Raw genomic sequence first — 27458 nt, forward strand, 5'->3', positions numbered from 1 at the left:
GGAGGGGCTGTGTGGCCAGGATGGGCATGGCCAGCTCTTGTGTTGGGGGCGCCTGTGGTGACCCAAGCACTCTTGTCAGCAAAAATGGGCTCCCGAGCTCTGTTTTCAGCTGCGATAGCCTCCAGCAACCTTCTGCCAGTGAAAACGGAGCTTGGGAGGGCTGCACACAGGCCACCCGGGCTCTATTTTTGCTGGCAGAGGCACTGCGGACCAGTCCTTTGCTGTTTCCAGGGCGGCCCCATGGGCCAGATATAAGCACCCTGTGGGCTGGATCCAGCCCCTGGGCCTTGAATTTGACACCCCTGTCCTAGAGGATGTTTTATTAAATTTGTTTAATAAATAATAGAATAATAGAAATCTTTCCTTCACTGGTAAGATTGGCCTCAGTTTGTTTCTTCTCTAAAAGGCCTTGAAGCCATGGTTTTGTCAGCAGGCTTGGGGACTCGATTTAGAGCCAATTAAGTGGCTTGTCTGATTTTGTTGTCGCCGCCATGTGAATTTTTAGTTGTAGATTTTTAATATTGCACTCCACCCAGAGCCATTGTGTATGAGTTGAGCGGCTAAATAAATTTGTTTAATAATAAATAATGCACAAGATGAAATTGACAAAACACACACCAGTAAATAAAAATCTTCCAGTACTTACCATCTTGCTGTAAAAGTTTCTGGAAACACTGGAATTTTTTATCTATGTCTCGTAGTTTCTTGGTGACTTGAAGGAGCCTGTTAGAGCAGAATTTACTACCACCCAGGGCTTCTGCAGTGGCCCAAATATCACTCAGGAGTTCTGGATTATTGGCTAAGGATTGAACATCCAGTGCTGATTGCTTGCCATTGCAAGAGTACCTGAAGTCATTGGGATCCATCCTCGGACCCTGGTTAGAGATTATATTCACCACTTTTGTTCCTCAGTGGTAGCAAATTCTGTATTTTGTTCTTTACCAGGATAATTTGCCAGCTCCAGAATCTAATGTAACACATGAACCCAATTAATTCTCAAACCTCCAGGTCTTTATGCTTTTCCTTGGTGCATTATTCTCAGTTTCCAGAAAGATATTCCTGTACTTTTCTAAAAATCTAACAATTCCTCTGACAAATCAGAGTCCGTTAAGGGCAGCTGAAAAATCTTCATTGTTCAAGTGAAGTTCAGGAGGACAGCGATCTAGGTAGGTCAAGGAACAGATGTCCTCAATCTCTCAGCATTAAAAGAAGACAAAGGTGATGGTTTCCATTAAAATGTCCAGCTCGACAGTTTTGTGAAATACAATCCCAGCTCAAAAGCAAGCCTTGCATTTTCTGTAGAGAGAAAAATATGCTTCCTCGAAAAAGAGAGGAAATGGTTCTTTACAGAGTTCCCCCAAAAGGTTATTGAACAAAAGTGATTCTAGAATGTGGCATTAATTCTGGAGAAAGGTGCCTCATCTTTCCCAAAAAGCGAATCTCCTGCTCACTTTCTCTTTGAAATGTTGTACCTTTAAGAGATCAGAATGTGTCCAGCTGCAACCTGCCATTCTTACTCTCGATTTCATCTGAGAACCAGATGCGGAAATGCCAGGACACGTCCCCTATCTGTGGAGAATGGATGAGCCATTTGGGTTACACACACAAGAATGACAGCCGATGCAGCTTTTCCACATTCCTTTTGCAGGAGTGATGAAATCAGAGGCTTCTTCCCACAGTATCTCTGTAGTATGAAAGACTGTTCCTCCTTTACTCTTTCTTTTTAACCACTTCCTACCTGAATCCCTAGGAAACAGTTTCAGGGTGTGGTTCCAAGGCCACAGATGGAAGGAGAACTTTCCCAAATGGAAATCACAATTGCATTTTTGAATTTGTCCTTGCAAGCTAAAGTGCAGAAATTTAGTGTGAGAAAGAAAAAAAAGAAAATAGTGGAAAAAAACTAAATTATGAACAAGGGAGATTTCCCTTTGCATCCTTCCAGTACCATAAATAAGGAAAGCTTTTTCTAACACAATACTCTGAAGAACTGAAGTTCCAAATACAGTAGAACCTCTGGTCACGAATGCTTCTGACCACGACCAAATCGGTTTTCAACCAAAAAATTAATAATTTGTTTTGCGACTGATTTCCCCTTCGGCACCATTCGGCACCACCCTTCGCACCAAGTGCGAAATTTCCAAAATTAGGTTCAGGTCACGACCAAATCAGTTTGCGACCAAAGTTATGGAACAAATTATGGTCATGACCAGAGGTTCTACTGTACCTAGAAGCCACCATGAACAGGAAATTGGCACTAAGTGTCTTATGACTCCCCCCACTTCAAAATAGAGACAATATTTATTGCAAGGTAGAGATGGACAACTCAGCTATGTCTTTCTACATACAGTGAATATTTGTGCATGTGTATTATCTGAAACTGCACACATTTTGTGGCCTGATTTGACAGCTGACATGGCCCTCAAAACAAACAAGATTACCTGTCCCTACCTTGCAGGGCTGTTGCAAGATTAAAACAATATATACTGAGGTAGAGAAGCTTTTTCAACTAAAAGCCATCTGTTTTCCAATATTAAAATTCTGCATCTTTAATTATAATGTTGTATCCTCTCTGTAAAGTAGATCCTGGATATTTATTATTTATTTATTTATTTATTATTTACATTTCTATACCGCCCTTCTCCGAAGACTCAGGGCGGTTTACAGCCAAGTTAAAAAGACATATACAAAAATTAAAACACAATATTTGAAATTTAAAAATCTGAATCTATAGGCCAAATATTAAAATAATAAGTAATAAAACCACCCATTAAAAATTACCCTTAGGCCAACCCTGCTCGGTGAAACAAAAAAGTCTTGAGCTCGCACTTAAAGGCCCGGAGGTCGGGAAGAAGGCGTAGCCCCAGAGGTAGTTCGTTCCATAGGGTAGGTGCCCCCACAGAGAAGGCTCTTCCCCTGGGGGCCGCCAGCCGACATTGTTTAGCTGATGGCACCCCAAGGAGACCCTCCCTGTGGGAGCGCACAGGTCGATGGGAGGCTATTGGCGGCAGTAGGCGGTCCTGTAAGTAACCTGGTCCCATGCCATGGAGAGCTTTAAAGGTGATCACCAACACCAACATATCATATGCTGGTTGGGGTTGAGATTTCTTAGAGAATGGGAGCTGGGCTAAGAGCACATGGTCAATTCATTGTTCGAAGTTAAATCCAGATTACAGCTTTCTAAAGCTAAACACAGTGCCATATGTGCTAAGATTAAGATGCTATTCAAATTCAGGAACAGAACTCTTTCATTTGTAAATAATCCAACCAAGAACAAAAATATTTTTATCAAAAAAGAAAACAAAAAGGTTCTTAACTAGCCTGGGAAAAGATAAAAACAAAATTAAAAAGCCTAGCTTGTTCTTGCTCTTGGAACAGATGGAAAAACCAACAGGTAAAGTTTTTTTTCCTTTCTTCACAGTATTAAATTAAAAAAAAAAGAGGAACCTAGCATCAATTTCAACAGATTTTAGATTGTTTCAGTAACACATGATTTAAGTTAGGAAGATAATATTTAAGAACACATGAAATAATACTGTATTAGGTCTAAGAAAGAAAACATTTTGACAATTGCATGAAAATATATCACGATAGAAAGAACTACAAGAAATTAGGCAACATTCCGTTTTTAAATTCTATTTAATTAAACAACAGGGTTACTATACACTCACATTGCAGAAAACAACAGGACCCATACTAATTAGAAATAATCACTGCAGCAAGTTAGACAAAACGATGTTTATAGGTTTTCATAATGATGATGTATTATCCATAATCTTGATACTTCAATGGATCTCAATTATTAGGAAAACAGCTAGAGAAAATTATTAGTTTAGCAGTACTATGAATCTCAGATCAAAATATAGCAAGAGGACAAACCCAAATTTCCTACAACAGGGTGATTATAATTAATTCTCAAAGGATTGGTTATATGTTCTCAAAGGAATCTGATAAAAATATGTGGTATGTGTCAAATGCTGTTTATTAAATTTCTTTGAAATAACAATTCTCACTCATTATTCCATAGGTCACAAAAGTAATATTATCTATGTTTCTTTTTTCTGCTTAACAAACAATGTACTATTTTTACTTCTCCAATCCAAATTCTGTCTACCCTGGCTTCTCAATAGTTTCTATTTTCAGATAAAGTAAAATGTACAGTCAGTCTCTAAAAACAAGAATTAGCTTTTCATTGATTGAAATATAGCATTGCTATGCTATGGGTGATGGTACTATAGAATTAAAATGTCCTGCCTTCATCAGGTTCCTAAAAAAGGATGTTTGCAGTTAGGAGAAAGAGTTATTTGCAAGTTGAGAGTGACCAATGAGTGACTGAAAGAAAAAGTGGGAAAGTCCTCCTATTAAAAAAAAAGCTAAAAAGACTGTAGAGAAGGGATGGTATTAGATCATCAATAAGACTTCGTTTATTTGGATTTATTTTTTTAAAAAAACCATCTTTATATACTTGACTATACTGCCCATTGCAGGGCTAGTCCCTTAAGCAGCAAGCCAAGCAATTAGAATTTAGAGTCACTTCAAACCTGAGACTTAAAACAGACAGAGACTTCCTGGTTCAGCCAGGAAGAAAAACTTTTTCTCCTGCTAAAACAATTGGTGGCAGCTTGCCCAAGAAGAACTGATTACTAGGAAGAATATAACCTGAGGAACTCTGACCATGGCAAGGGGATAAAGTTTGATGCCAGAAAATCAAAAGAAATGCTGAGAGTTGGTGACAAAGGGTCCCCCTCCACCTCAGAAAGGAGATCTGCTCGGAAAGTGTTTTATGATAAAGTATGCAAACAAAGATATTTTCACTTTTATCTTCCGTGGTTTCTGTTGTTATTCCAGGAAAGAAAGCTCAGTGCAGCCCCCATTGTTTCCTAGAGCTAGGCATGCTTGTAAAATCAGTGTATTTGGAAGAAGTTATTTAGATCTGAGGTGAGTGCAAGCACAGCACTTCTGCTGTTCATTGAAACATCTACTCATTTCAGACTTCTGCCTAAGCCCTAAAGCATAAAAATAAAAAGTTGTTGCTTCTTTAAGGGTCACCGTGTCTTTAATCATTTCACCCTTTCAAATAGACAAGATTTTTTTCCCCCCAGGCTCATCAGAAAGTCTGAAAAAAGAGAGAGATTGTGTGGTTTTGAGGTCTGAAGCTCTTCCGAATTATTTATAAAGTGTTCACAGCCCTTTTAAGTACCTTGAATGCATTATGACATACGTTCATTCCAGGTTCCAATTACGATAAACACTATATAGATAACTAATAATTTCATAGCTGCAAGTTTTAATTTCTTTTAGAAAAAAAATATTTTAGATTTTCAAATCTCGAAATACATTTGCAATTAACAATTTCTGTGTCCAACCACAGTGTGGTTGTAGATATTTAATGTTCATAGGTTCTCAAACCCTCACATTCACCAACCTGAAGTTCCAAGAAGAAACATCTCATCAGAAGACTTCATCCTTATCACCACCTTTGCTTCTTGTTTTTCTTTTGTTCTTAACCAGTTTGTACTTGAACCGCCGAATGGGATCAGTGATACTTCTCAGGGTCACATCCTCAGAGTCCTGAGATAAAAGGAAGTTCCTGTCCACCAAATCAGCTGCCTCTTGCCAGTTCTTGAAGCAATTTGTGCCTTGCTCTTTGATTTCTTCCACAGCATTGGGGGCAATGACTTCACCATTTGGTTTCAAAACTACCACCACAGGGGGATGGGTCACTGAAAATCTTAATGTCAGCTCCCTAGGAATGTTGCAGAAAGAAAGAATAGGTTTCAAACGTTCTGAGCTGGAACATGGAAAGAACATATTGGGGTTTTCATAGGACCATGATGGCAAACCTATGGCACGGGTGCCACAGGTGGCACATGGGGTCATATTGGTGGGCACGCGAGTGTTGCCCTAGCTCAGCTCCGGTGCGCATGTGCGTGCCGGCCAGCTGATTTTCAGGCCTTCCGGAAGTCAGGAAACAGGGCCAGGGGGCCTCTGGAGGGATGGGGTAGGCCGTTTTTACCCACCCCAGGCTCCTAGAAAGGCTCTGGAGCCTGAGGAGGGCGAAAAATGGACCTACCGGGCCCACTGTACCATCACATGCCAAAAGTGAGGGTCGTGCAGGGGAGTTGTTCGTGTATACATGGGCGTGCGGGATGCATTAAATTATGGGTATGGGCACACACGAGCGCAACCCCTCTGCACTCCCCCCGCTTTTGGCACGCAACGGCAAAAAGGTGAGCCATCACTGTCATAGGAGGAAAGCTGAAAGAGGTATCACGGACTTAAAACTGTTTTAGTTTTTTTTTTACAATTGTTAATTTGTTTGTATAGTTATACTAGGATGCAACGCTTGGACATTATCATCAATATATACAAGTCCCAAACATGTGTTGTCAATTTATTAAGAAGAGGTTTTCCCCCGGCAAAAGTGGGGGTGGCAAGGAAAGTCTTTATTAGAAGTCTAACATCTTTTTTTTTTTTTGCTGTTCTGAAAATAAATGAATTTAGAGAGATAGAAATGATTAATACCCCCAGTCTGCTGTGAGTAGGACCTTCTTTAGGTCTCTTCACATTTTCCTTGCCATCTTCCAATGTCTCAAAGTTACATTTACCAGACTGTATTTTTAACAACGCACTCTGATAATCTCTCCAAATTTAGCATGGATAGGGGTCCAGCTCACCCTTGGATCCTTCCCTAAAGCATTTATCTGTAAACTTCTTTCCCTTTCCCCAATAACAGGTTGGATATTTTACATCATGTAATTAATCTTCCTGCTTCCAGCAACAATATAGAGAAGAGACAGGGAAATGCAAAATATGCTATTACTATATTATGACCAGGATAACTCAGCACAGAGATCCTTTTTTCAGCATTAGGTTGTCTGTTCCTACTATCCCTGTTGTATGGATTAAATCCTGCTTTAGTAAGAGAGTGAAAAGAAAACATTCAGATTAGCAGTTGGAGAGATCCAGCATGAAGCTCTTGATTAGCAATGTTGTGTAACAAAGGAGCAGCAGCTAGAGAGAGTTGACACCCCGTCCTTACGTGTCATTATTGCCAGGATCCAGAATAGGGTTGCTTCTGAAGTTTGCTTAATAAGCTTCTTCACCAACATCTCTGAGCTTATCTCTATCTACCTACTTATGGAACTTTACATGGCAAACAGATATAAAATACAATCATACAGATCAGAGGTGGGTTTCAGCAGGTTCTGACCAGTTCTGGAGAACTGGTAGCAGAAATTTTGAGTAGTTCAGAGAACCAGTAGTAAAAATTCTGACTGGCCCCGCCCCCATGTATTCTCTGCCTCCCAAGTCCCAGCTGATTGGGAGGAAATGGGGATTTTGCAGTAAACTTCCCCTGGAGTGGGGTGGGAATGGAGCTTTTACAGTATCCTTCCCCTGGAGTAGGGAGGGAATGGAGATTTTACAGTATCCTTCCCCTGGGATGGGAATGGAGATTTTACAGTATACTTCCCCTGCCACGCCCACCAAGCCACACCCACAGAACCAGTAGTAAAATTTTTTGAAACCCACCACTGATACAGGTCCAATAAACAAATTGGGTTGAACTGTTGAAGCCCCTAAAAAGCACCATATCAGCTCTTCAGATAAACAACATCCACAACAGAACTCCACAAACTTCCCCACCCCTGTGCCTGGGGGAAGATCCACTTCTGGAAAGCTTCTGGAAAGCCAGCAGGGTCACGGCTATCTATATTTAAGGAAAGGGAGTCTGTTCCACAAGATGGGCACCATGACAAAGTTGGCACACTTCATGTGGTGCACTAGGTTGCTCTGCTCCGTTGATGGCATCCAGAGTATGCCCAGTCTGCTTGATCTAATAGGATGATCAGAAACCATCAAGGATAGGTGGTCTTGCAAGTAATCTGGTCCCATTCCAAGCAGAGCTTAAAGGTGACAACTTTTAATTGTACCCAGAAGCCCAATGGAAACCAGTGCAGCTCATGTAGCAGCAATGTTATGCTGTGCCCAATACTGCAAGTAACATTGCATTCTGGATCAACTGAAATTTACAAATGCTCTTCAATGATAGCCCCATGTAGAGCATATTACAATAGTTCACTTGGAAGATGAACAAGGCATGAGTTACCATGAGCAGTGGCTTCCAGTTTAGGAATGGGTACAATTGACTCACAAGATATAATTGTGCAAAGGCGTCCTACATAATGCCACCACCTGCACCTCAGGCAGGAGTTATGAATCTAGGACAACTTACTGATTATGTACCAACCGTGCCTGGGGTAGTGTTACCTCATTCAGAATTAATGATAAAAATCACAAAATACTTAGGACCCTAAAACCCACAGCCATAGAGTCTTGTCAGGGTTCAGCTGAGCCTGGTTCTTCCCAATCCAGGCCCACACAGCCTCCAAGTTCTGAAAAAACACCTTGCAACATCATTTGGAAGCCCAGAGCAGAGATAAAGCTCAATTTTTCTAACCTTGTACTGAAAGATGACCTAATATTAGTTTTCATGTTAAATAGGAGGAGGAAAGAGCTCTGTGGCACACTATGAAGCAAAAACCTCCCACGGACCCAACAACTGGAACCATCCTCACAAGAAGGAGAACCACCAAAGACAGGTGGACTCTCCCTCTCCCACAAGAAAGCATTCAAAATTATTTGGGCCCAACTGCTTGTGATCTCTTGGGAAGACTTAACCAATCAGGAAAGATTTGCGTCTAATAGACAGGTAATAGCGCTCATAGTCCCAGGGCCATGATCATTCTCTTGAGTATCACTGAATTAAACTCAGCTCAGATAAATGTTCAGGAATAAACAACATCATTTCCATAGAACCAGCAGAGTGGGATGTCAATTTCAAGTGAATCTCAGCATACGGTATTTTATTATTAGAGTCTCAAGATCTGGAATCAGTTAGGGTACTTCACTGACTGTGCCTTCTCCTCTTCCTCCTCTGAACACCCTTTGATGATGTATATTGAAGAACATACACATCTTCTGGTTCTGGAGTTTTATCCCTTTGGATATTGGATATGGTAGCACTATCACAGACAGACCCTCCAATCTGGGTATCCTAGACATATCACTTCTGTTTGAAGAGTAGGTGGTAGTCATGGTTAAGAGGGCTTTTGCACAGCTTCGTGTTATGTGCCAGTTGCTACCCTTTTGTGGATTGTTAGGCTGTACTCACTATCACTCATGCTCTGGTCAGCTCTAGAATGGATAACTGTAATGTGCTTGACATGGGGCTGGCTTTGAAGAACATCTAAAAGCTTCAGTTGGCACAGAATGCCCTCTGGAACATTATCCCCCCCTTCCGAGGAATAATATAACGAGAGGTGAGGTTAGTCCCACTTCTGTTAACCTTTCAGAAGGCCCCTAAAACATTTTTTTTATCCCATAGGGTTGTTGTTTGCCTGTAAGCATTGGAATTTTAATGTTTTTATTAATGTTTGATTGTTTTAGTATATTTTTATTATGTTTGATTATTTTTATTATGTAACTGTTACATAAAACTATTACGTAGTTTTGAACTATTAGCATGTTTGTATATCACCTGGAGTCAAGTCTATGTGACACTGGTGGCAATATAAATATTGTATACAGATAGTCCTTGACTTATGACCATAATTGAGCCTAAAATTTCCATTGCTAAGCAAGACAGTTGTTAAGTGACTTTATACCATTTTATGACCTTTTTTTGGCTACAGTTATTAAGTGAAACACTTGTTAAGTGAATCATGTGGTCATTAAGCAAATCTAGCTTCCCCATTGAATTGCTTGTCGGAATCTGGCTGGGGAGATTATAAATGATGATCATATGACCCCCGCGACAGTGCAACTGTCATAAATACATGCCAGTTGCCAAGTGCCCAAATTTTAATCATGGGATCATGAAGATGCTGCAATGGCCATATGTGTGAAAACTGGTCATGTCACTTTTTTTCAGTGCTGTTGTAACCTTGAATGGTCACTAAATGAATGATTGTAAGTTGACTACCTGTACTTAACTAACTAAATAAGAACTGGAGAGTATTAGTATCAATTTAGCTTTCCTTAATATTTTTTAGAAAGTTGTTTAATTCTGTATGCTTGTAGCTTATATTTGTTTGATGATGCTAAATATTGCTTTCATGCTTTTAATGTACAACCTGACTTTTAAAATAGCTTTAGTAACTTCTTTCCAGAAATTGAGAGCCAGTGGTTGTAGTGCAGCGGTCCCAACCTCCCAGTTCATGGACCAGCACTGCTTTCTGGCATGCCAACAACTGATGAAGCCCCATCTGTGGGATGCAGGTGCTGTGGTCTGTCAGCAGCCTATGGAGCTGGCAACGGAGTCGGACAGCCATGAGGCTGAGGTGGGGCCAGGGCCATTGGGAAGTGAGGTGCGGACTCCAGAGCCTCTAGAGACTGATAGTAGTGAGTTAGAGGAACAGGAGGAGCCTGTTCCTAATGCACGCATGAGAAGAGCTGCCAGAAGGCAAGAACAGCTCAAGCAGAGAGGACAATTCGGGAGTAGGGCCACGAGATGATTGGCCCCTCCCATAAGGCTTAAAACAGACCAGCAATGGTGTTTGGGCTCTTTGCCGGAAAACATTGATAGCCTTGCTCCTTGTCTTGCTGCATTTATTTCTTGTCGGTGTCGTCTGCTTTTGAACTTTTGCCAAGAAAAGCCTTTGGCAGTTTATCACCAAGGTTGGTGATAAGACTGAAGAATTGTGTTATGAAGAATTTACTTTGATTTAGTTTGGACTACTGTGAGAATGAGTTAATTTTCAGCTGTTCTAATAAAGCCTGTTTTTGAACTGATTGCGTCTACTACTACCTACTTGGGCCTGGGTCACAACAGGTATTAACCACTATACTTATAAATACTTTACCCCATATCCTTTCCATCAAATATATGTAAATTCATATGTAAAATTATTATTTTTCTTTCATTATAACATTCAATTTATCAAAAACATTTTTTCCATGAAGGTTAAACAGCTAATAATTGTTTCAGCTTTGCTGGAAAACAACGTTGTAGCTGCGTTTTCTGCTCCGTCTTCTGCTTCGTGTACGTCTTTATTTTTGTGGCTTCTGGACGTTTGCCAGGAAGAGCCTTTGGCAGTTTGCCTAATTGGACTAAGGTTTGTTAGATAACTGAGGAATTTGTGTTGGGAGGCATTTGTTTTGCTTTGAGTTGAACGACACTGGGAATGAAGTAATTCCCAGCTGTTCGAATAAACTTTGTTTTTCCATGGACTAAGTTTATTACTACCTACTTGGGTCTGGGTCACAACAGCAGGCAGCATGCAAAAGCATGGCCCTCTGGTCCACAGAAAAACCTTTCTCTATGGAACCAGTCCTTGATGCCCAAAAGATTGGGGGCCACTGGTCTACTGGTTAAAGTGCTGGCCTAGAGAGCAAGACATTTTGCGTTCTAGTACTGCTTTGGCAGGCCTGTCAAACTGGCAGCCTACAGGCTGGATGTGTCATGCACAGGCCACACCCATTCCAGCTCCGCAAAGGCAAAAAACATTGCAGTATGTCATGTGACGCAATCAAATTTGACACCTGTGTACTTTAGGCATGAAGGCCAGCTGGGTGATTTCTTTCTCTCTCTCAGCCCAACCCATCTTGTAGGGTGGTTGTTGTGGAGAAAATAGGAGGAGGAAGGAGTATTGAGTATGTTCGTTGCCTTGAGTTATTTGTAAAAATAATAAAGTTGTATAAAACAAATTATACAACTAAGTTGATGGATAAGGTAGAGACTTGGCCTGCTCTTGTGGGTTCTTTTTGCTGGAGGACCTTCAGCGGGGGCTGAATATTGTTTATTTATTTATTTATTTTATTAGATTTTTATTTTATTAGATTTTTATACCGCCCTTCTCCCGAAGGACTCAGGGCGGTGTACAGCCAAATTATAAAACAATACAATATACAAATTAAAACAAAAACTTAAAACAAGCATATTTCATAAATGGCCGAAATTTAAAACAATCAATTTAAAACCCTTAAAATTCATAAATAACCCTGATTAAAATTTAGTAAACTGTTAAGCCAGTCCCGCTTGAATAAATAAATGTGTTTTCAGCTCACGGCGAAAGGTCTGAAGGTCAGGCAATTGGCGCAAACCAGGGGGAAGTTCATTCCAAAGGGTAGGAGCTCCGACAGAGAAGGCCCTTCCCCTGGGGGCTGCCAGCCGACATTGCTTGGCGGATGGCACCCTGAGAAGACCCTCTCTGTGTGAGCATATGGGTCGGTGGGAGGCATAAGGTAACAGCAGGCGGTCCCGTAAGTACCCGGGCCCTAAGCCATGGAGCGCTTTAAAGGTGGTAGCCAAGACCTTAAAGCGCACCCGAAAGACCACAGGAAGCCAGTGCAAACTGTGCAGGAGTAGTGTTACATGGGAGCAACGTGTGGCTCCCGCTATTACCCGCGCAGCTGCATTCTGAACTAACTGAAGCCTCCGGGTGCACTTCAAGGGTAGTCCCATGTAGAGAGCATTGCAATAATCCAAACGAGAGGTGACAAGAGCGTGAGTGACCGTGCATAAGGCATCCCGGTCAAGGAAGGGGCACAACTGGTGGACAAAGCATACTTGGTAAAAGGCCCTCCTGGAGACGGCCGCCAGGTGATCTTCAAACGACAGCTGTCGTCCAGGAGAACACCCAAGTTGCGTACCCTTTCCATTGGGGCCAATAACTCGCCCCCAACAGTCAGCTGCAATTGTAGCTGACTGTACCGGGGTGCCGGCATCCACAGCCACTCCGTCTTGGAGGGATTGAGCTTGAGTCTGTTTCTCCCCATCCAGACCTGTGCGGCTTCCAAGCACCGGGACAGCACTTCGACAGCTTCGTTGGGGTGGCCCGGGGTGGAAAAGTACAGCTGCGTGTCATCAGCGTACAGTCATTTGTAGTCATTTGTCCGATACAGTGCAGTTGCATAGTAAGCAAGAAGATGGGCTAGATAATCTTCAGCACAGTCTTATGCCTAAATGTTTATACAGTATTGCTAAGCTGAGATGTCACTTTGGCTAAGATTAATATTTGAACCCAGGCATTATGACATTTGACAAACCACAATTAAATAAATCCTGATGATCTAACTCTTGGACCTTGAACCATAGCTTTTTCTTTTTAAAAAAAACCACACAAAGCAAAAATTTGTAAGCATGGGGATACGTATTATTTGACTTTGGTTTTGTCAGACTCTTTAAAGGGAATTTAATTTCTAATTAAATTAAAATAATTTGGGGCATTAGCAGGTTTCAAGATTAATAAACAAAAGATAAAGATGTTAACAAAAAGCATGAAGATACAAAATCAAACAAAGTGAATGAATAAAACAGACTTTAAAACTGAGAAGTAAAATACTTGGGAATAACTGCAACAAATATAATTTGTGTGTCATTTCAAAATAATTATATTAAGACATGGAACGAAGTTAGAAAAGATACATCAAGATGGGATAAAGTACAACTGTCACTGTTGGGCAGAATTTCTATGATTAAAATGAATGTTTTATCTAGAATGCTATTTTTGTTTCAGACAATACATATTTTGATAACTAATGTACCATTTTAACAATGGCTTAAGGATATAGCTAAATTTGTATGATGGGGGAAAAAACCTTGAGTTAAATATAAGGTTCTATAATATGGAAAGGAAAGAGATGGATTGGTCTACCAGATTTGAAATGACTATATACTGCTGCCTGCTTAGTTTGAATGGAAGAATGAGTATTTTTTTTTAAAAAAAAGATGGCTACTGGAGTCAGAAGGACATGATGTGAAATTTGGGTGGCATAGATATCTCTGGTTAAGCTAAGATTAATGTAGATTTCAAAAATCATTATCTTAGGCGGGCCATTCTTAGCGTATGGAATAAATATACACCTAATTTGTGCCCGACAACATCTTTGTGGCTTTCACCATAAGAAACATAGATGAGAAATGATAAGTAAATATAAATGGTTACTTCATCATGATGTACCATGATGTCAAGGGGATTGCAAAACAAAATCACGAGAAGATTTGATAATGGAAGGATATACTTGACAATGGTTTTCTTAAGGTACAATTATCAGGAAGTTTTAAAGCTAATAAAAGATTGTATAGTTTTGAACAAAGTAAGATTGATTTTGAAACAGAATTATGTACTAAGGATGAACATATAATTGTTCGTGTGTGTGTGTGTGTGTGTGTGTATACTTTTGCAGAAATATGAGAGAAGAATAAGTGAAAGAATGTATGATAAAATATATGATAACATATAAACAAATTGATGGAAAATAAGTGGTTCAAAGGATTTAAATTTGCATCATGTTCTAGCCTTAAAAAGTTTTTTTTATAAAATCCATTGCTAACTAGAAACTAGAAACCTTGTTTTTATATATGACAAATGCAACAAGACTATTGCATGCATAAAAGTGGAAATGTTCTAGATTACCCACAATGGAGAAATGATTGGTGAAAATGATAAATTTGCAGATGGCTACCTTAATTTTCTTGATCAGAGAAAAGACAATATATTTATGACTTGACTAGAAACCATTTGTAGACTTTTTGGATGAAACAGAAGAAATGCACCTATAGCTTATAGTTAGTTTGTAGACTTGAAGATGAGAAAAAATTAGATAAGAGAAAAAGAAACCTTTTTTATATTGTAAGAGATACATTTGCAATTATACTTGTATTTAGTGCAAAGGAAATCAATATCTTTTCTGTTTCTTTTTGTTTTTTCATTCTGCATTTTTCTTTGTTTTCTTTATCCTGTCTTGGTTTGTGTTAGTTTCTGTATTCTTTTAATAAAACTTATTTTAAAAAAGATAACTATTGAGTGCTAATATCCCCAAATGCTGCTTGTATATCTACAATGACTAGATAGTTATCAATCAACTACACACATTAAATATGCTTAATTCATTTAAATCAGGTCACATCACAATTTGTTGACTAACAAACAACTGACATAATGCTAAGTATAGAATGTAGATTATAGACTATAAAGGCTGAATCAAAGCCAAGCGAACCCATATAGTGGCTTAATATGCCTATGAGCCCAGCCTCAGTTCTGGCATTTTCCTAACTAAATTCTCAGATCCTTACTTTTTGAACTCATCCTGGAAAGGTAAAAACAGCCATCGCTTTGGCATTTTCTTCAGAAACCTGTCTTGCTTTTCCTCAGTGTTGTCCAGCGACACATAGATGAGAACTAGTTGAGACGCTCGCTCCATATAAAACTCATCTGTGAGTTTCACAAAAAATTCCTTCAGGATGGGCACAAACTCTTGGCATCGTGGACATTCACCAGAGCCAAAATAGAGGAGCATTACTTTGTTCTCTAATGTTCGGGTGAGCTCCCGTTCCAGCTCCAGCTCATCATTGTCCGTGTTGTTCACAACAAGGCTCTTGTGGAAGAAAAGGGCAGCCATGGCCACAAGGGGGCTACAGCGTTTAAAGAATCATTTTTAGGCTCTGCCCCAGATTAGCACTGAAAAGAAAAAAGGAAGACAACATTTGTCAATTATTTTCCCCATCTAACATCTTAACTGTATATCCCATCTTCTGCACTGAAGGCTCAGAAAGCACAATGACAAACCCCAAAACCGACAGTGTACACTAATCAGTGACATGCCTTTTCACTGTCAACAGGCTTTATTGTGTGTGGAGTGGGATGGGGACACAAAAACAGCAGCCAGCCCCACTGCACAGGAAAGCAGCATTGTTTTTAAATTAAAAAATTGTCTGGTCATCAGAAAGAAAGAAACAAGGCATCACAGAAGAAAAAAATAACCCAACCTCTCCTGTTCTGCTAATCTTCTACTTGTTCAACGGTTAAAAAGAAACATGGCAGTTTGTTCTATTACCTTGGCAATCTGCTGTTTTTGTTCAGCTAAAGAGATAGAGGGGCTTCATTTCTCCAACCTTTAATCCCAAAAGAAAGTACAATGAAAAGGGCACTAAAACCCAGATTCAAATCTCGGCACAGCTCTAGGGAGGTCTCTTTTTATTGCTGTCCTAGCCTAGTACTAACAATAATTAAAATGATTGGGTCAGAAAAAGTAAATCATTATAAATGTCCCTATTAAACGCTATTCTATGAGAGCAACTACTAGAGAGAATGGTTTGGCTGGTACTATGGTATACAGGCAGGCTGTTGAAAATCATTAGGTCTCGGCAATAGGAGAAACAAATATCTACATCTTAAAATAGAATATATATTAAACATGCCAGGTATAACGAAACCTTGCTGTTTGCTTTGCTACCTGAAACCTTTGCTACCTGCAAAAATTAACAAGGCATTCATGTTTTAATTCAGTCTGATTTTGTCTCACCTCAAAGCCACCTCATTGTCAAGAAGGTAGTAAGCTGTTATTTTCAGTCTTCAGACCACTGGGAAGGTCCTTCACAGTCCAAAAGGCAGTAATTTTGTTCCCATACTTTAATTCATGGCTGATGCTAATAACGTATCTTACTGAATCTACTTCCCCACCTATTAATAGAAGAAATAGCCTGTACTTTAATCTTCTTACAGTAACTATTTGGAAGGAATATGACCAATGAATTTGCTTATCATAAATCTCTTTATCATGCTAACAGATTAAGGCCCAATGATGAATCATATCATTGCACCTTTCATTAGTGTTTTTATTCTTAATGCTGACAACTTGTTGCACAATTGAATCAATTCATCAATTTAAAACATTTTTTTTCTCCTTTACATAAAAAGCAACTAGCATTCATTAACAGCAGTTTTTTTAAATTTTAGCAATATAAAATTAGGCTAAGAGAGGAAATAGCATATACAACTGCAAAATCAAGAAATAAAAAAAATATAAGCTCCGTCAGACTCACATGAACAGCTTATATTTGTGATCCCTAATAATAATAAGAAAATGATATTTTAACAAATCCAGAAGAACATCAAAAAGAAAAGGAAATGTTCCCATCCCACTGTGCAAAATAACCGAGAGAAGAATCTGGGGTGCGTGGTTTAAGATTAATTATATGTATTATGTAAGTTGCCTAGATTTATAGCTGTGATTGAAGTAGCCGATAAGCTTAAACAAGCAAAAAACCAAATATTTTTCTTTCTAATCAATTTACCTTTATATATGAGATACCTAAAATAGTGTCCAATTATTATTTTAATTGATAGGCTGAAGCAAGAAAATGGGTATCTAGGTTGCAAGCCCACCTGGGAGTTGGCCCTTTAATCTGACTGCTACTATGATGCAGCATTATAAACTGCATAATTTTGTAGGATTGACCTTGATGGAAGTAATATCAGATCCATAATGCAATATGTGTTTGCAATTCAGAAGTGTCCATGGGAATGGGGTGGGGAGAATGAGGGGCACAGCATCATGTTCCCATCCTTACCCCTTTGCATATGTGTTCAATGACAGTGGTGGGGCCTGGATTGTGTGCTATACCTGCCATCTTGCAACTTTTGACCTGTGCTGCAGATATTGTTTTATTTTTATTTATTTATTTATTTTTGTCACACAGTATATATAAGCATAAGCATGTAATAACTATACAATATATAAGCATATATATAAGTATGAGTATGTAATAACTATATTAATTGGATATAATGAAAGGAAACAATAGGACAGGAACGGTAGGCACGCTTGTGCTCTTATGCATGCCCCTTACAGACCTCTTAGAAATGGGGTGAGGTCAATAGTAGACAGTTTTTGGTTGAAGCTTTGGGGATTTTGGAAAGAGACCACAGAGTCTGGAAGTTTATTCCAAGCATTAACAACTCTGTTACTGAAGTCATATTTTCTGCAATCAAGACTGGAGTGGTTAACATTAAGCTTAAATCTATTGTGTGCTCGTATATTGTTAAAAATTGAAGCTGAAGTAGTCTTTGACAGGAAGGACATTGTAATAGATGATTCTATGAGTTAAACTCAGGTCATGTCGAAGGCGGCGTAGTTCTAAATTTTCTAGACCCAGGATTTCAAGACTGGTGGCATAAAATATTTTGTTGTATTCAGAGGAGTGGAGAACTCTTCTTGTAAAATATTTCTGGACACGTTCAATTGTGGTATGGGTTCCAGACAGTCGAGCTGTATTCAATAATTGGTCTAGCAAATGTTTTATATGCTCTGGTTAGTAGTGTAGTGTTTTTGAAGAAGAAGGCACGCAAGATTAGGTTTACAACGCTTAAGGCCTTTTTTGCGATGTAGTTGCAGTGGGATTTGGCACTTAGATAATTTGATATGAAAACTCCAAGGTCTTTAACAAGGTGGGGGTCATTTGTAAGGTAATGTCCATCAAGCTTGTACTTAGTGTTTAGGTTCTTTTTTCCAATATGTAAGACTGAACATTTGCTGGTTGAGATTTGGCGTTGCCAAGTTTTAGACCATTCAGATACAAAGTCAAGGTCTTTTTGAAGGGTAGTTGTATTGTTGGTGGTGTTAAATAGTTTGACATCATCAAACTTCTTCATATCTAACATAAAAAGAGGCAAAGACAAAGTTTAAATATTGTGCTATGCCACATTATGGGTTTGGCTTAGCATTTTATGTGAATCTAGCTATTATGAGTTGTTCAACATCTTTTTTTTTTAATTGAAAAAGTTTTACAAGATTTTTTCCCTCATACATCCCCTCTCCCCCCAACCCTAACCCTTCCCCTCCCTCCTTTCCCCCTCCCCCTCCCGACTTCCCAGAGCAAATAGAGGGTATCGTATCTAACAATGATAAACTAAAATATGCTAATTAACATAAAATCCCATCCCTCTTCTTGAACCTCAACTCCCCTTTTCCATAAATTGTAAATTATATGGGGAATATGGGGAAGAATATGAGGTAAATGTTAAATTTATATAAGGAAAGATGATGTTTATTATTATGTATGATGGATATATAAATATGATGGATTATAAGGTATAAGTGGAAAGAGGGGCAAATAACTAAGGCAGAATATCAGCAAATAGCCCGAGCCTGTAAAGATGAAGTGAGGAAAGCTAAGGCTCACAATGAACAAAGGCTAGCGACAAAAGTAAAAAATAACAAAAAAAGCTTCTTCCAACATGTTAAAAACAAGAAAAAAGTCAAGGAAACAATTGGCCCATTGCTGGGAGAAAGTGGCAAGAAGATGACAAGCAACAGGGAGAAAGCAGATCTACTTAACTCATATTTTGCATCTGTCTTTACACAAAAGGAAAAAACAATCCAACCTATCAAAAACAGCACTACAAAAAACAGATTAGAAACACAAGTTAAAATAGGGAAGAAAATGGTAAGTGAACACCTACGTCTACCCTAGATGAGTTCAAATCACCAGGACCGGATGGCTTACACCCCAAGGTTCTGAAGGAACTGGCAGACGTGATCTCCGAACCACTGAACTATATCTTTCAAAGATCCTGGAGCACAGGGGAGCTGCCAGAGGACTGGAAAAGAGCTGATGTAGTTCCCATCTTCAAAAAAGGGAAAAAAACAGATCCAGGAAACTACAGACCTATCAGCCTGACCTCAATACCGGGGAAGATTCTGGAAAAGATAATCAAGCAACGAATCACCGAACACCTAGAAGCAAACAAAGTAATAACCAAAAGCCAATATGGGTTTGTCAAAAACAGATCATGCCAGACTAATATTGCATTCTTTGACAAAATGACAAAATTAGTAGACCAGAGGAATGCTGTCGATATAATTTACTTGGACTTCAGTAAAGCATTTGATAAAGTAGACCATAACCTACTACTAGATAAAGTAGAAAAATGTGGGTTAGACAGCACCACCACCAGATGGATTCGTAACTGGCTGACCAACCGCACTCAACGTGTAGTCCTCAACGGAACTACATCCACATGGAGGGAAGTATGCAGTGGAGTACCCCAAGGCTCTGTTTTAGGCCCAGTACTCTTCAAAATCTTCATCAATGACTTGGACGAGGGGATAGATGGGGAACTCATCAAATTTGCAGATGACACCAAGCTGGCAGGAATAGCCAACACTCCAGAAGATAGGCTCAAGTTACAGAAAGATCTTGACAGACTTGAACATTGGGCGCTATCTAACAAAATGAAATTCAACAGTGAAAAAAGTAAGGTTCTACATTTAGGCCAAAAAAACAAAATGCACCGGTACCATATATGTGGTACCTTGCTCAATAGTAGTACCTGTGAGAGGGATCTTGGAGTCCTAGTGGATAACCATTTAGATATGAGCCAGCAGTGTGCAGCAGCTGCTAAAAAAGCCAACACAGTTCTGGGCTGCATAAACAGAGAGATAGAATCAAGATCACGTGAAGTGTTAGTACCACTTTATAATGCCTTGGTAAGGCCACACTTGGAATATTGCATCCAGTTTTGGTCGCCACAATGTAAAAAAGATGTTGAGACTCTAGAAAGAGTGCAGAGAAGAGCAACAAAGATGATTAGAGGACTGGAGGCTAAAACATATGAAGAACGGTTGCAGGAACTGGGTATGTCTAGTTTAATAAAAAGAAGGACTAGGGGAGACATGATAGCTGTGTTCCAATATCTCAGGGGTTGCCACAAAGAAGAGGGAGTCGGGCTGTTCTCCAAAGCATCTGAGGGTAGAACAAGAAGCAATGGGTGGAAACTGATCAAAGAAAGAAGCAACTTAGAACTAAGGAGAAATTTCCTGACAGTTAGAACAATTAATAAGTGGAACGACTTGCCTGCAGAAGTTGTGAATGCTCCAACACTGGAAATTTTTAAGAAAATGTTGGATAACCATCTGACTGAGATGGTGTAGGGTTTCCTGCCTGGGCAGGGGCTAGAACTTGGACTAGAAGGCCTCCAAGGTCCGTTCCAACTCTGTTGTTATGTTATGTTATGTTATGAATAGAATAGAATAGAATAGAATTTTTTATTGGCCAAGTGTGATTGGACACACAAGGAATTTGTCTTGGTGCATATGCTCTCAGTGTACATAAAAGAAAAGATACGTTCATCAAGGTACAACATTTACAACACAATTGATGATCAATATGTTATGTTATGTTATGTTATGTTATGTTATGTTATGTTATGTTATGTTATGTTATGTTATGTTATGTTATGTTATGTATTCTGAGGAATAATTTTTGATATTACAACATTGGAAGATGGGATATTGTTTATTACAGAAGATTGGACTTTAAACTTAATGGACTTAGATGAGAAGGTAGAATTATCAGCATATTTGAAAGATTATTTTTGAAAGATATATATAATGGAGATTGAAATAACAAAATACTAAATAGCTTTTAAATGAATAGAAGGTAATTGTGTTAGTATTAATAGTTTCCTTTTTCTTCTTTTTTATGGAAAAGGGGAGTTGTTCAACATCTTGTTGAAACTTTGTTACATTAATTTAATAAATATTTATTTATCAAATTTAGATGGCTGCCCACCTCTTCCAAAGTGATTCTGACTGGCATACAAGAGAACCAACAATTAAAACAGTCTTTCCAAAAGCTGTGGTTGTTATCTGTAAGCCTTTATGGCATAGATCCTGGTTACTTGAGGTTACTTGACTTATTTCCTGATTATTCGAACGGGTATGGTTAGTATACTCCGGGTTCCTTTGATTAAACAATGTCATGTATTATCCCAAAGGTGCTTTTTCAAGAAGCAACTGGACTTTCTGGTTTTTCTTTGAATACATTTTCGCTTCTTATCCAACAAGCCTGAGCTGAAGAAACTTCTTGGATGAGAAGCAAAACGCCTTCAAAGAAAAACCAGAATGTCCAGTTGCCTCTTGAAAAAAAGCACCTTTGGGACAACCATGACCTGGATGACTGAGAATCTCCATAGACAAAAGTCATGTATTCAAACCCTAGCAGCATGCCTTCTCTTTAGCAGTGCCTGCCCCCTGAGATTCAGATGGCTCTCACTTTGCTATTGTTTGGAACAGTTGTAAAAATTTGGCTCTTCATCCAAATCTTTGATGAGGGGAAGTAAGACCCTCTCACTTTGTTGAATTTGCCATATTTTATTTTATATCTTTTATTGATTTCCTTGTTTGATTTTTGTGAGCTGCCCAGAGTTGTTTAGAGTCAGGCAAAATACAAGTGTAATATGTTGTTGTTGATGATACCCATGCCTGACATATCCCAATAGAATGACACTGGTCATGTGGTACCTCCTGGAGAGCAATGTAACTGAAAACACCACACAGGATATACACTGTGTAAAAATAGAAAATCAACTCCCTGCCCCAAGAGAGTTACAGTATAAGTCATATAAAACCCTGTACTTGGGAATATGACATAAAAATGAGGGAATTTATTTTTAAACTCCTTGATTGCATTAAACAGTGGAGGCTATCATAATCAGCAAATTATGGCTAGCAGTTACTTTTTTTTGTTAACAGTCCTGGGCTACAAAGAGGACAGTGTAGTTCTTTGTGAATTTAATAATGTAAAACTGGGAAACGTTTTGCCCTAGGAAATCATGAATCCTGAAACAATAAATACTAATAGGAATTAGGAGTACTTTTGAAGTGAAGTAGAGTAAAGGTTACTGGAATGTCATCAATTCTTTGCATTCTAACTGAAAACAAAGATAAACTGAACATTGTGTTCTTTCAAAGTTTTGTAATTGTTCTGGTAAAGAAAATATTGCTGCAAATATGCTGTCAAAGAAATATGCACATTCTCTTGAAAATAAATGCCTCTTCAAAATATTCTTTATTTAGAAGACTTGTTCAAAGTGCAGGTCGTCACAAGTATTTCAAATTACAATGAATTATAGTTGCCACAGTATTGGTAGTATGGTTATGTATTATGGCAACTGAGGAAAAACAGTCTGTGGCCCATGGACGTAAAATGGGTCTATAATAATGTTTCCAAGCTTAGAAAAACAAACAAACCAGAAACATACTTAAGAAACATATGCAGTATTTACTATTTTTCACTGTGATCTGCCTTTGACAAATTCTACCAGGCATATGTGACCCTTGGCCCAAAATGTTTGTTTAGCTATGTCATAAGAGAAACTATCTTATGTCTTGGTTTTAAATTGTTGCACAGACTTAAGGATCCTAGGTATGAATAATCATGATAATATTTGATAAATAATCAAACATAAGCCAAACTGATGATAATTATATAAACAAAGGTTTGCTTAATCAATTAAGATTAATTAATTAAAAATCCATATTACTCAACCATATCTATCTGATAATGTTGCTTTATGGATAAAAATGGGCAATCCCTTGAGTGCAATAAATGACAAAACAAAGTAAAGAGACAGAGAGAAATAGTAATGATAAAAATTTGCACTAGACATGTGGCACATCTAATCATAAAATAAATAGTACTACAAAAATCAGATGAAAAACATACAAAAAGTGAGATATTACTTGCAATCCTATGGATCTTGACTTAAAATGAGTACAACTCTAACCAACTCAGTAGATATGAAGGAAATTGTGCAGGAAGCCTACAGTTTTAGGTAGAATATTTGCAGTTCTAGAACTTTTAGCAGTAGTGATGGGTTTGATTTCTACTTAATTTTATTTTTCAAATTTAGATACTGTCCATAGCAATAGCACTTAGACTTATATAATGCTTCATAGTGCTTTACAGCACTCTCTGGGTGGTTTGCAATATTAGCATATTGCCCCCAACAATCTGGCTCCTTATTTTACTGACCTCAGAAGGTTGGAAGGCTGAGTCAACCTCGAGCTGGTCAGAATCAAACTCCAGACTGTAGGCAGTTAGCCTGCAATACTGCATTCTAACCAGGGCTCCAACTGCTCATCTCACTGTCTAAGTCACTCTCTAAATGACTTTGTGCAGTTTACAACCAAAGTCCTCAACTTATGACCTTAATGGAGCCTGCCTGTTATGGTCATAATGGGTCATGATGCTCATAAAGCAGGTCATCATGTGACAATTGATTTTACAATCTTTTTTTGAAACAATAATTAAGCAAATTTTCCCTACTGTGAAATGAATGTGTGGATATTAAGCGAATTCTGTAGCTGTTAAGCAAACCTATTATTTTCTATGAAACATTATTGCCAAAAAACGGCAGAAACACCAGTTTTTGGCAAAAACTGATCAGTCACGTGACCACAGGATGCTGCAAATAGCTGCATTTACATGACTAGGGTGGGCAGCTGCTGAAACTTTGGAATCAGGTTTTAAGTAACTTTTGGGGATCCATCATAATTCCAAAAAGTTGCTAAATAATTGAATATAAGGAGTATCTGTAGCTAGTCAATTTACCTTAAACTACAATTTAAGGATGAGATAAGTATAGTGGCAAAAAACAAAACAGGAGTCTGGTAGCACCTTTTCTGACTATCACAACATCAGCATTATTACAAGTACAAATACTTGCACAAGAATATAATGGTGCCCTGCAATAGGATATATGCCATTATGTCAGCAATGTCCTTCTGAATCCTCCATAGGACAAACAGGATCATGTTGCTCAAAAGAATTAATGAACATATATTTGACAGCAGGACTCAAACCAAAGTTAAACTAGTATCAGAGTGTTTTAGTCTCCCACAACATGCTACAGTTAAAATGACATATGTTTTTTGGAAAAAATAAAGGGCAAACTTGAAAAAGATTTATAAAAATAGTTTTTTAAAAAAAATATATTTATAATTTTGTTTTACAAATGAAAATTCAAAGCAAAACCAGGAATAATAAATAATAAAAATATTTAAATGAAACAGTATATGTAAACTTACTTTAAAAAGACAATTCATTTTCCATATTTTTCATACGAATGACTGTGCATTTATGTGGTATCTTTTGTGCAGTAAATATTACAGAATTGCAGAGTTGGAAGGGAACTTGGAGGTCTTCTAGTCCACTTCCCTGCTTAAGCAGGAGGCTACGATTTCGGACAAGTGATTGTCTAATCTCTTCTTAAAAACCTCCAGTTGATGGAGCACTCACAACTTCTGGAGAAAAGCTGTTCCACTAATTGTCAGTGTCCAAAAAGCTCTCCTTAACTTTAGGTTTGATCTCTCTTTGATAAGCTTCCATTCATTACTTCTTGTCTTGGCTGCCCTCAGGTGCTTTGGAGAATAGATTGACCTCCTTCTCTCTGTGAGAGCCCTCAAATATTGGAGGATTGCTATCATGTCATCCAAGTCCTTCTGTTCCTTAGGACTAGACATTTCCAATTCCCACAACCATATGCTTTCGTCTCCAGTCCCCAAATCATCTTTGTTGCTCTTTTCTGCACTCTTTCTAGAGTGTCAACATCTTTATATCCATTTTATCCCTTCTGTAATTCTGCCTATGAAAGGGACATGGTGGCTCAGGGGCTAGGACGTTGAGCTTGTCAATCGAAAGGTCGGCAGCTCAGCGGTTCGAATCCCTAGTGCTGCCGTGTAATGGGATGAGCTCTCGTTACTTGTCCCAGCTTCTGCCAACCTAGCAGTTTGAAAGCACGTAAAAATGCAAGTAGAAAAAATAGGGACCACCTTTGGTGGGAAGGTAACAGCATTCCATGCGCCTTTGGCATTGAGTCATGCCAGCCACATGGCCACGGAGACGTCTTCGGACAGCGTGTGCTCTTCGGCTTTGAAACGGAGATGAGCACCGCCCCCTAGAGTCAGCAACGACTAGCACGTATGTGCGAGGGGAACCTTTACCTTAATTCTGCCTACAAGAGCACTGTGAGGGGGCACAACCTTGAAGACTAGTCATAAGTCCAGCTACCATCCTAACTTTGAATAGTTGTGGATCAGGGGTGGGTTCTATTTACTTATACTACCGGTTTGCAACTGGAGTGCATATGCTCCTGCGCATGAGATCGCAAAATATGACGTCAGGGTTGGTGGGCAGAGCCTCCCGCCGCTTTTACTACCGGTTCGCAAGAACCGGACAGAACCAGGAGCAACCCACCACTGTTGTCGTTTTAACCCAAAGACTGTCTGAAAACCATTTTTAACCTATTTTAGAATAGTTCACCACTCAGTCACTTGTCTGAGACAGGCAGCTATAAAAGCAGTGGTTAGAATGCAGTATTACACGCTAACTCTCCCCACTGCCAGGAGTTCGGTCCCAACTGGCTCAAGGTTGATTCAGCCTTCCATCCTTCCAAGGTCAGTAAAACGAGGACCCAGATTGTTGGGTGCAATATGTTGACTTTGTAAACCGTTTTAGAGAGGGCTGAAATGTACTGTGAAGCGGTATACCTCTAAGTGTCATTGCTATTGAGCAAGAGGCTGCTGAAGTCACATATATCAAAAGGCTTCAGGCAGTCTCAGAACTCAGCAAACCCAACTGGTGGGAGGGGGGGCCTTTAACACATCAGACAACAGTTAATACCGCAAAGGTATTAACCTAATAATTAACCTAATAATCCTAATACACTTATGTAACCTGTATCGGCATAACCGACTTGTCTTTCTCTCACGCCCTTCCGCCTCACCCCAATTCAAGCCCTACATCAGCCTAGCCGCCCTGCCGCATCCGATGAAGTTTTCATATCAAATGATCCAAGTGCCAAAGCCCACTGCAACTATATAGCAACTCTTAGAGTTGTAAACCTAATTCTGTGTAGCTTCTTTTCCAAAAACTCTACACTACTAACCAGAGCATTCAAAACATTTGCCAGACCCATTCTTAAATACAGCTCATCTGTCTGGAACCCATACCACATCTCTGACATTAATACAATTGAACGTGTCCAAAAATATTTTACAAGAAGAGTTCTCCACTCCTCTGTAAACAACAAAATACCTTATTCCACCAGACTTGAAATCCTGGGATTAGAGAATTTAGAACTCCGCCGACTCCAACAAGACCTGTGTTTAACACACAGAATCATCTATTGCAATGTCCTTCCTGTTAAAGACTACTTCAGCTTCAATCACAATAATACAAGAGCAAACAACAGATTCAAACTTAATGTCAACCGCTTCAATCTTGATTGCAGAAAATATGACTTCAGTAACAGAGTTGTTAAAGCTTGGAATAAACTACCAGACTCTGTGGTCTCCTCTCCAACTCCCAAAAACTTCAACCAAAAACTGTCTACTATGGACCTCACCCCATTCCTAAGAGGACTATAAGGGGCGTGCATAAGTGCACAAAAGTGCCTACCGTTGCTGTCTTATCGTTTCCTTTCAATATATGTTCCTGTATATAATGTTGTGACAAAAAAAAAAAAAGTGAGCCGCAATGAAATCGGTCGCGTGCGATTTGTTAATTGCGAAAAGCCGCTACGAGGCTCCCTTTTCGATGTTTCGAATCCAGTTCTGCAACTGAAACAAACAAACAACCCCGACAGGTTCAGAGGACACATCGGAACTCGGCGATCTGAGAATACGGTAGTTGGAAACCGCAGGGAAGAAAAACGGAACTTCGCAATAAACTCAAGGCGGCGGCGGCGGCGGCGGCGGCGACAGAACGCCAACGCCTCCCTCCATTGCGATGAGCCTTGTTGCCATGGTCACCGAGCGTGCTTTTCCAGGAGGCCTCGGCGCTCTTTCTGTTTTTCTCCCCTTCGCCTTCTCTATTGTAAACAGGGGTGGTG

At 39.2% G+C, this 27458-nt stretch overlaps 2 protein-coding genes across 13 annotated transcripts in view; both read right to left on the reverse strand.

Moving 5' to 3' along the window:
* The window catches only part of GMIP (GEM interacting protein), a 100173-nt gene extending 98626 nt beyond the window's left edge, over nt 1-1547 (reverse strand). For 4 of the 5 annotated variants that reach the window (XM_058167489.1, XM_058167487.1, XM_058167493.1 and 1 more), the window contains exon 1: nt 647-1547. In XM_058167489.1, coding sequence (XP_058023472.1) covers nt 647-866 — 220 coding nt within the window. In that variant the 5' untranslated portion in view covers nt 867-1547. The remainder of the gene's footprint in view (nt 1-646) is intronic. The other variant, XM_058167492.1, reaches the window with a different exon arrangement.
* Nucleotides 1548-3544: 1997 nt separating this feature from the next.
* Nucleotides 3545-27440, reverse strand: NXNL1 (nucleoredoxin like 1). Of its 8 annotated transcripts, XM_058167517.1 has the most exons (6): nt 27026-27435; nt 20115-20207; nt 16826-18436; nt 16306-16463; nt 15077-15461; nt 3548-5743 (listed from the first exon to the last, which is right to left on the reverse strand). In XM_058167517.1, the coding sequence occupies exons 5-6, from the start codon at nt 15400-15402 to the stop codon at nt 5449-5451; spliced, it is 621 nt and encodes a 206-aa protein (XP_058023500.1). In that variant the 5' UTR covers nt 15403-15461; nt 16306-16463; nt 16826-18436; nt 20115-20207; nt 27026-27435; the 3' UTR covers nt 3548-5448. The 8 variants fall into 8 exon arrangements, with proteins under 8 accessions (XP_058023503.1, XP_058023502.1, XP_058023500.1 ...); XM_058167516.1 differs by lacking the exon at nt 20115-20207; XM_058167514.1 differs by lacking the exon at nt 20115-20207 and having other exon boundaries at nt 17407-18436; nt 24655-27435.
* Between the last annotated feature and the right edge of the window lie 18 nt (nt 27441-27458).

The sequence above is a fragment of the Ahaetulla prasina genome, chromosome 2 (assembly GCF_028640845.1).
Source record: "Ahaetulla prasina isolate Xishuangbanna chromosome 2, ASM2864084v1, whole genome shotgun sequence".
Taxonomy (NCBI): domain Eukaryota; kingdom Metazoa; phylum Chordata; class Lepidosauria; order Squamata; family Colubridae; genus Ahaetulla; species Ahaetulla prasina.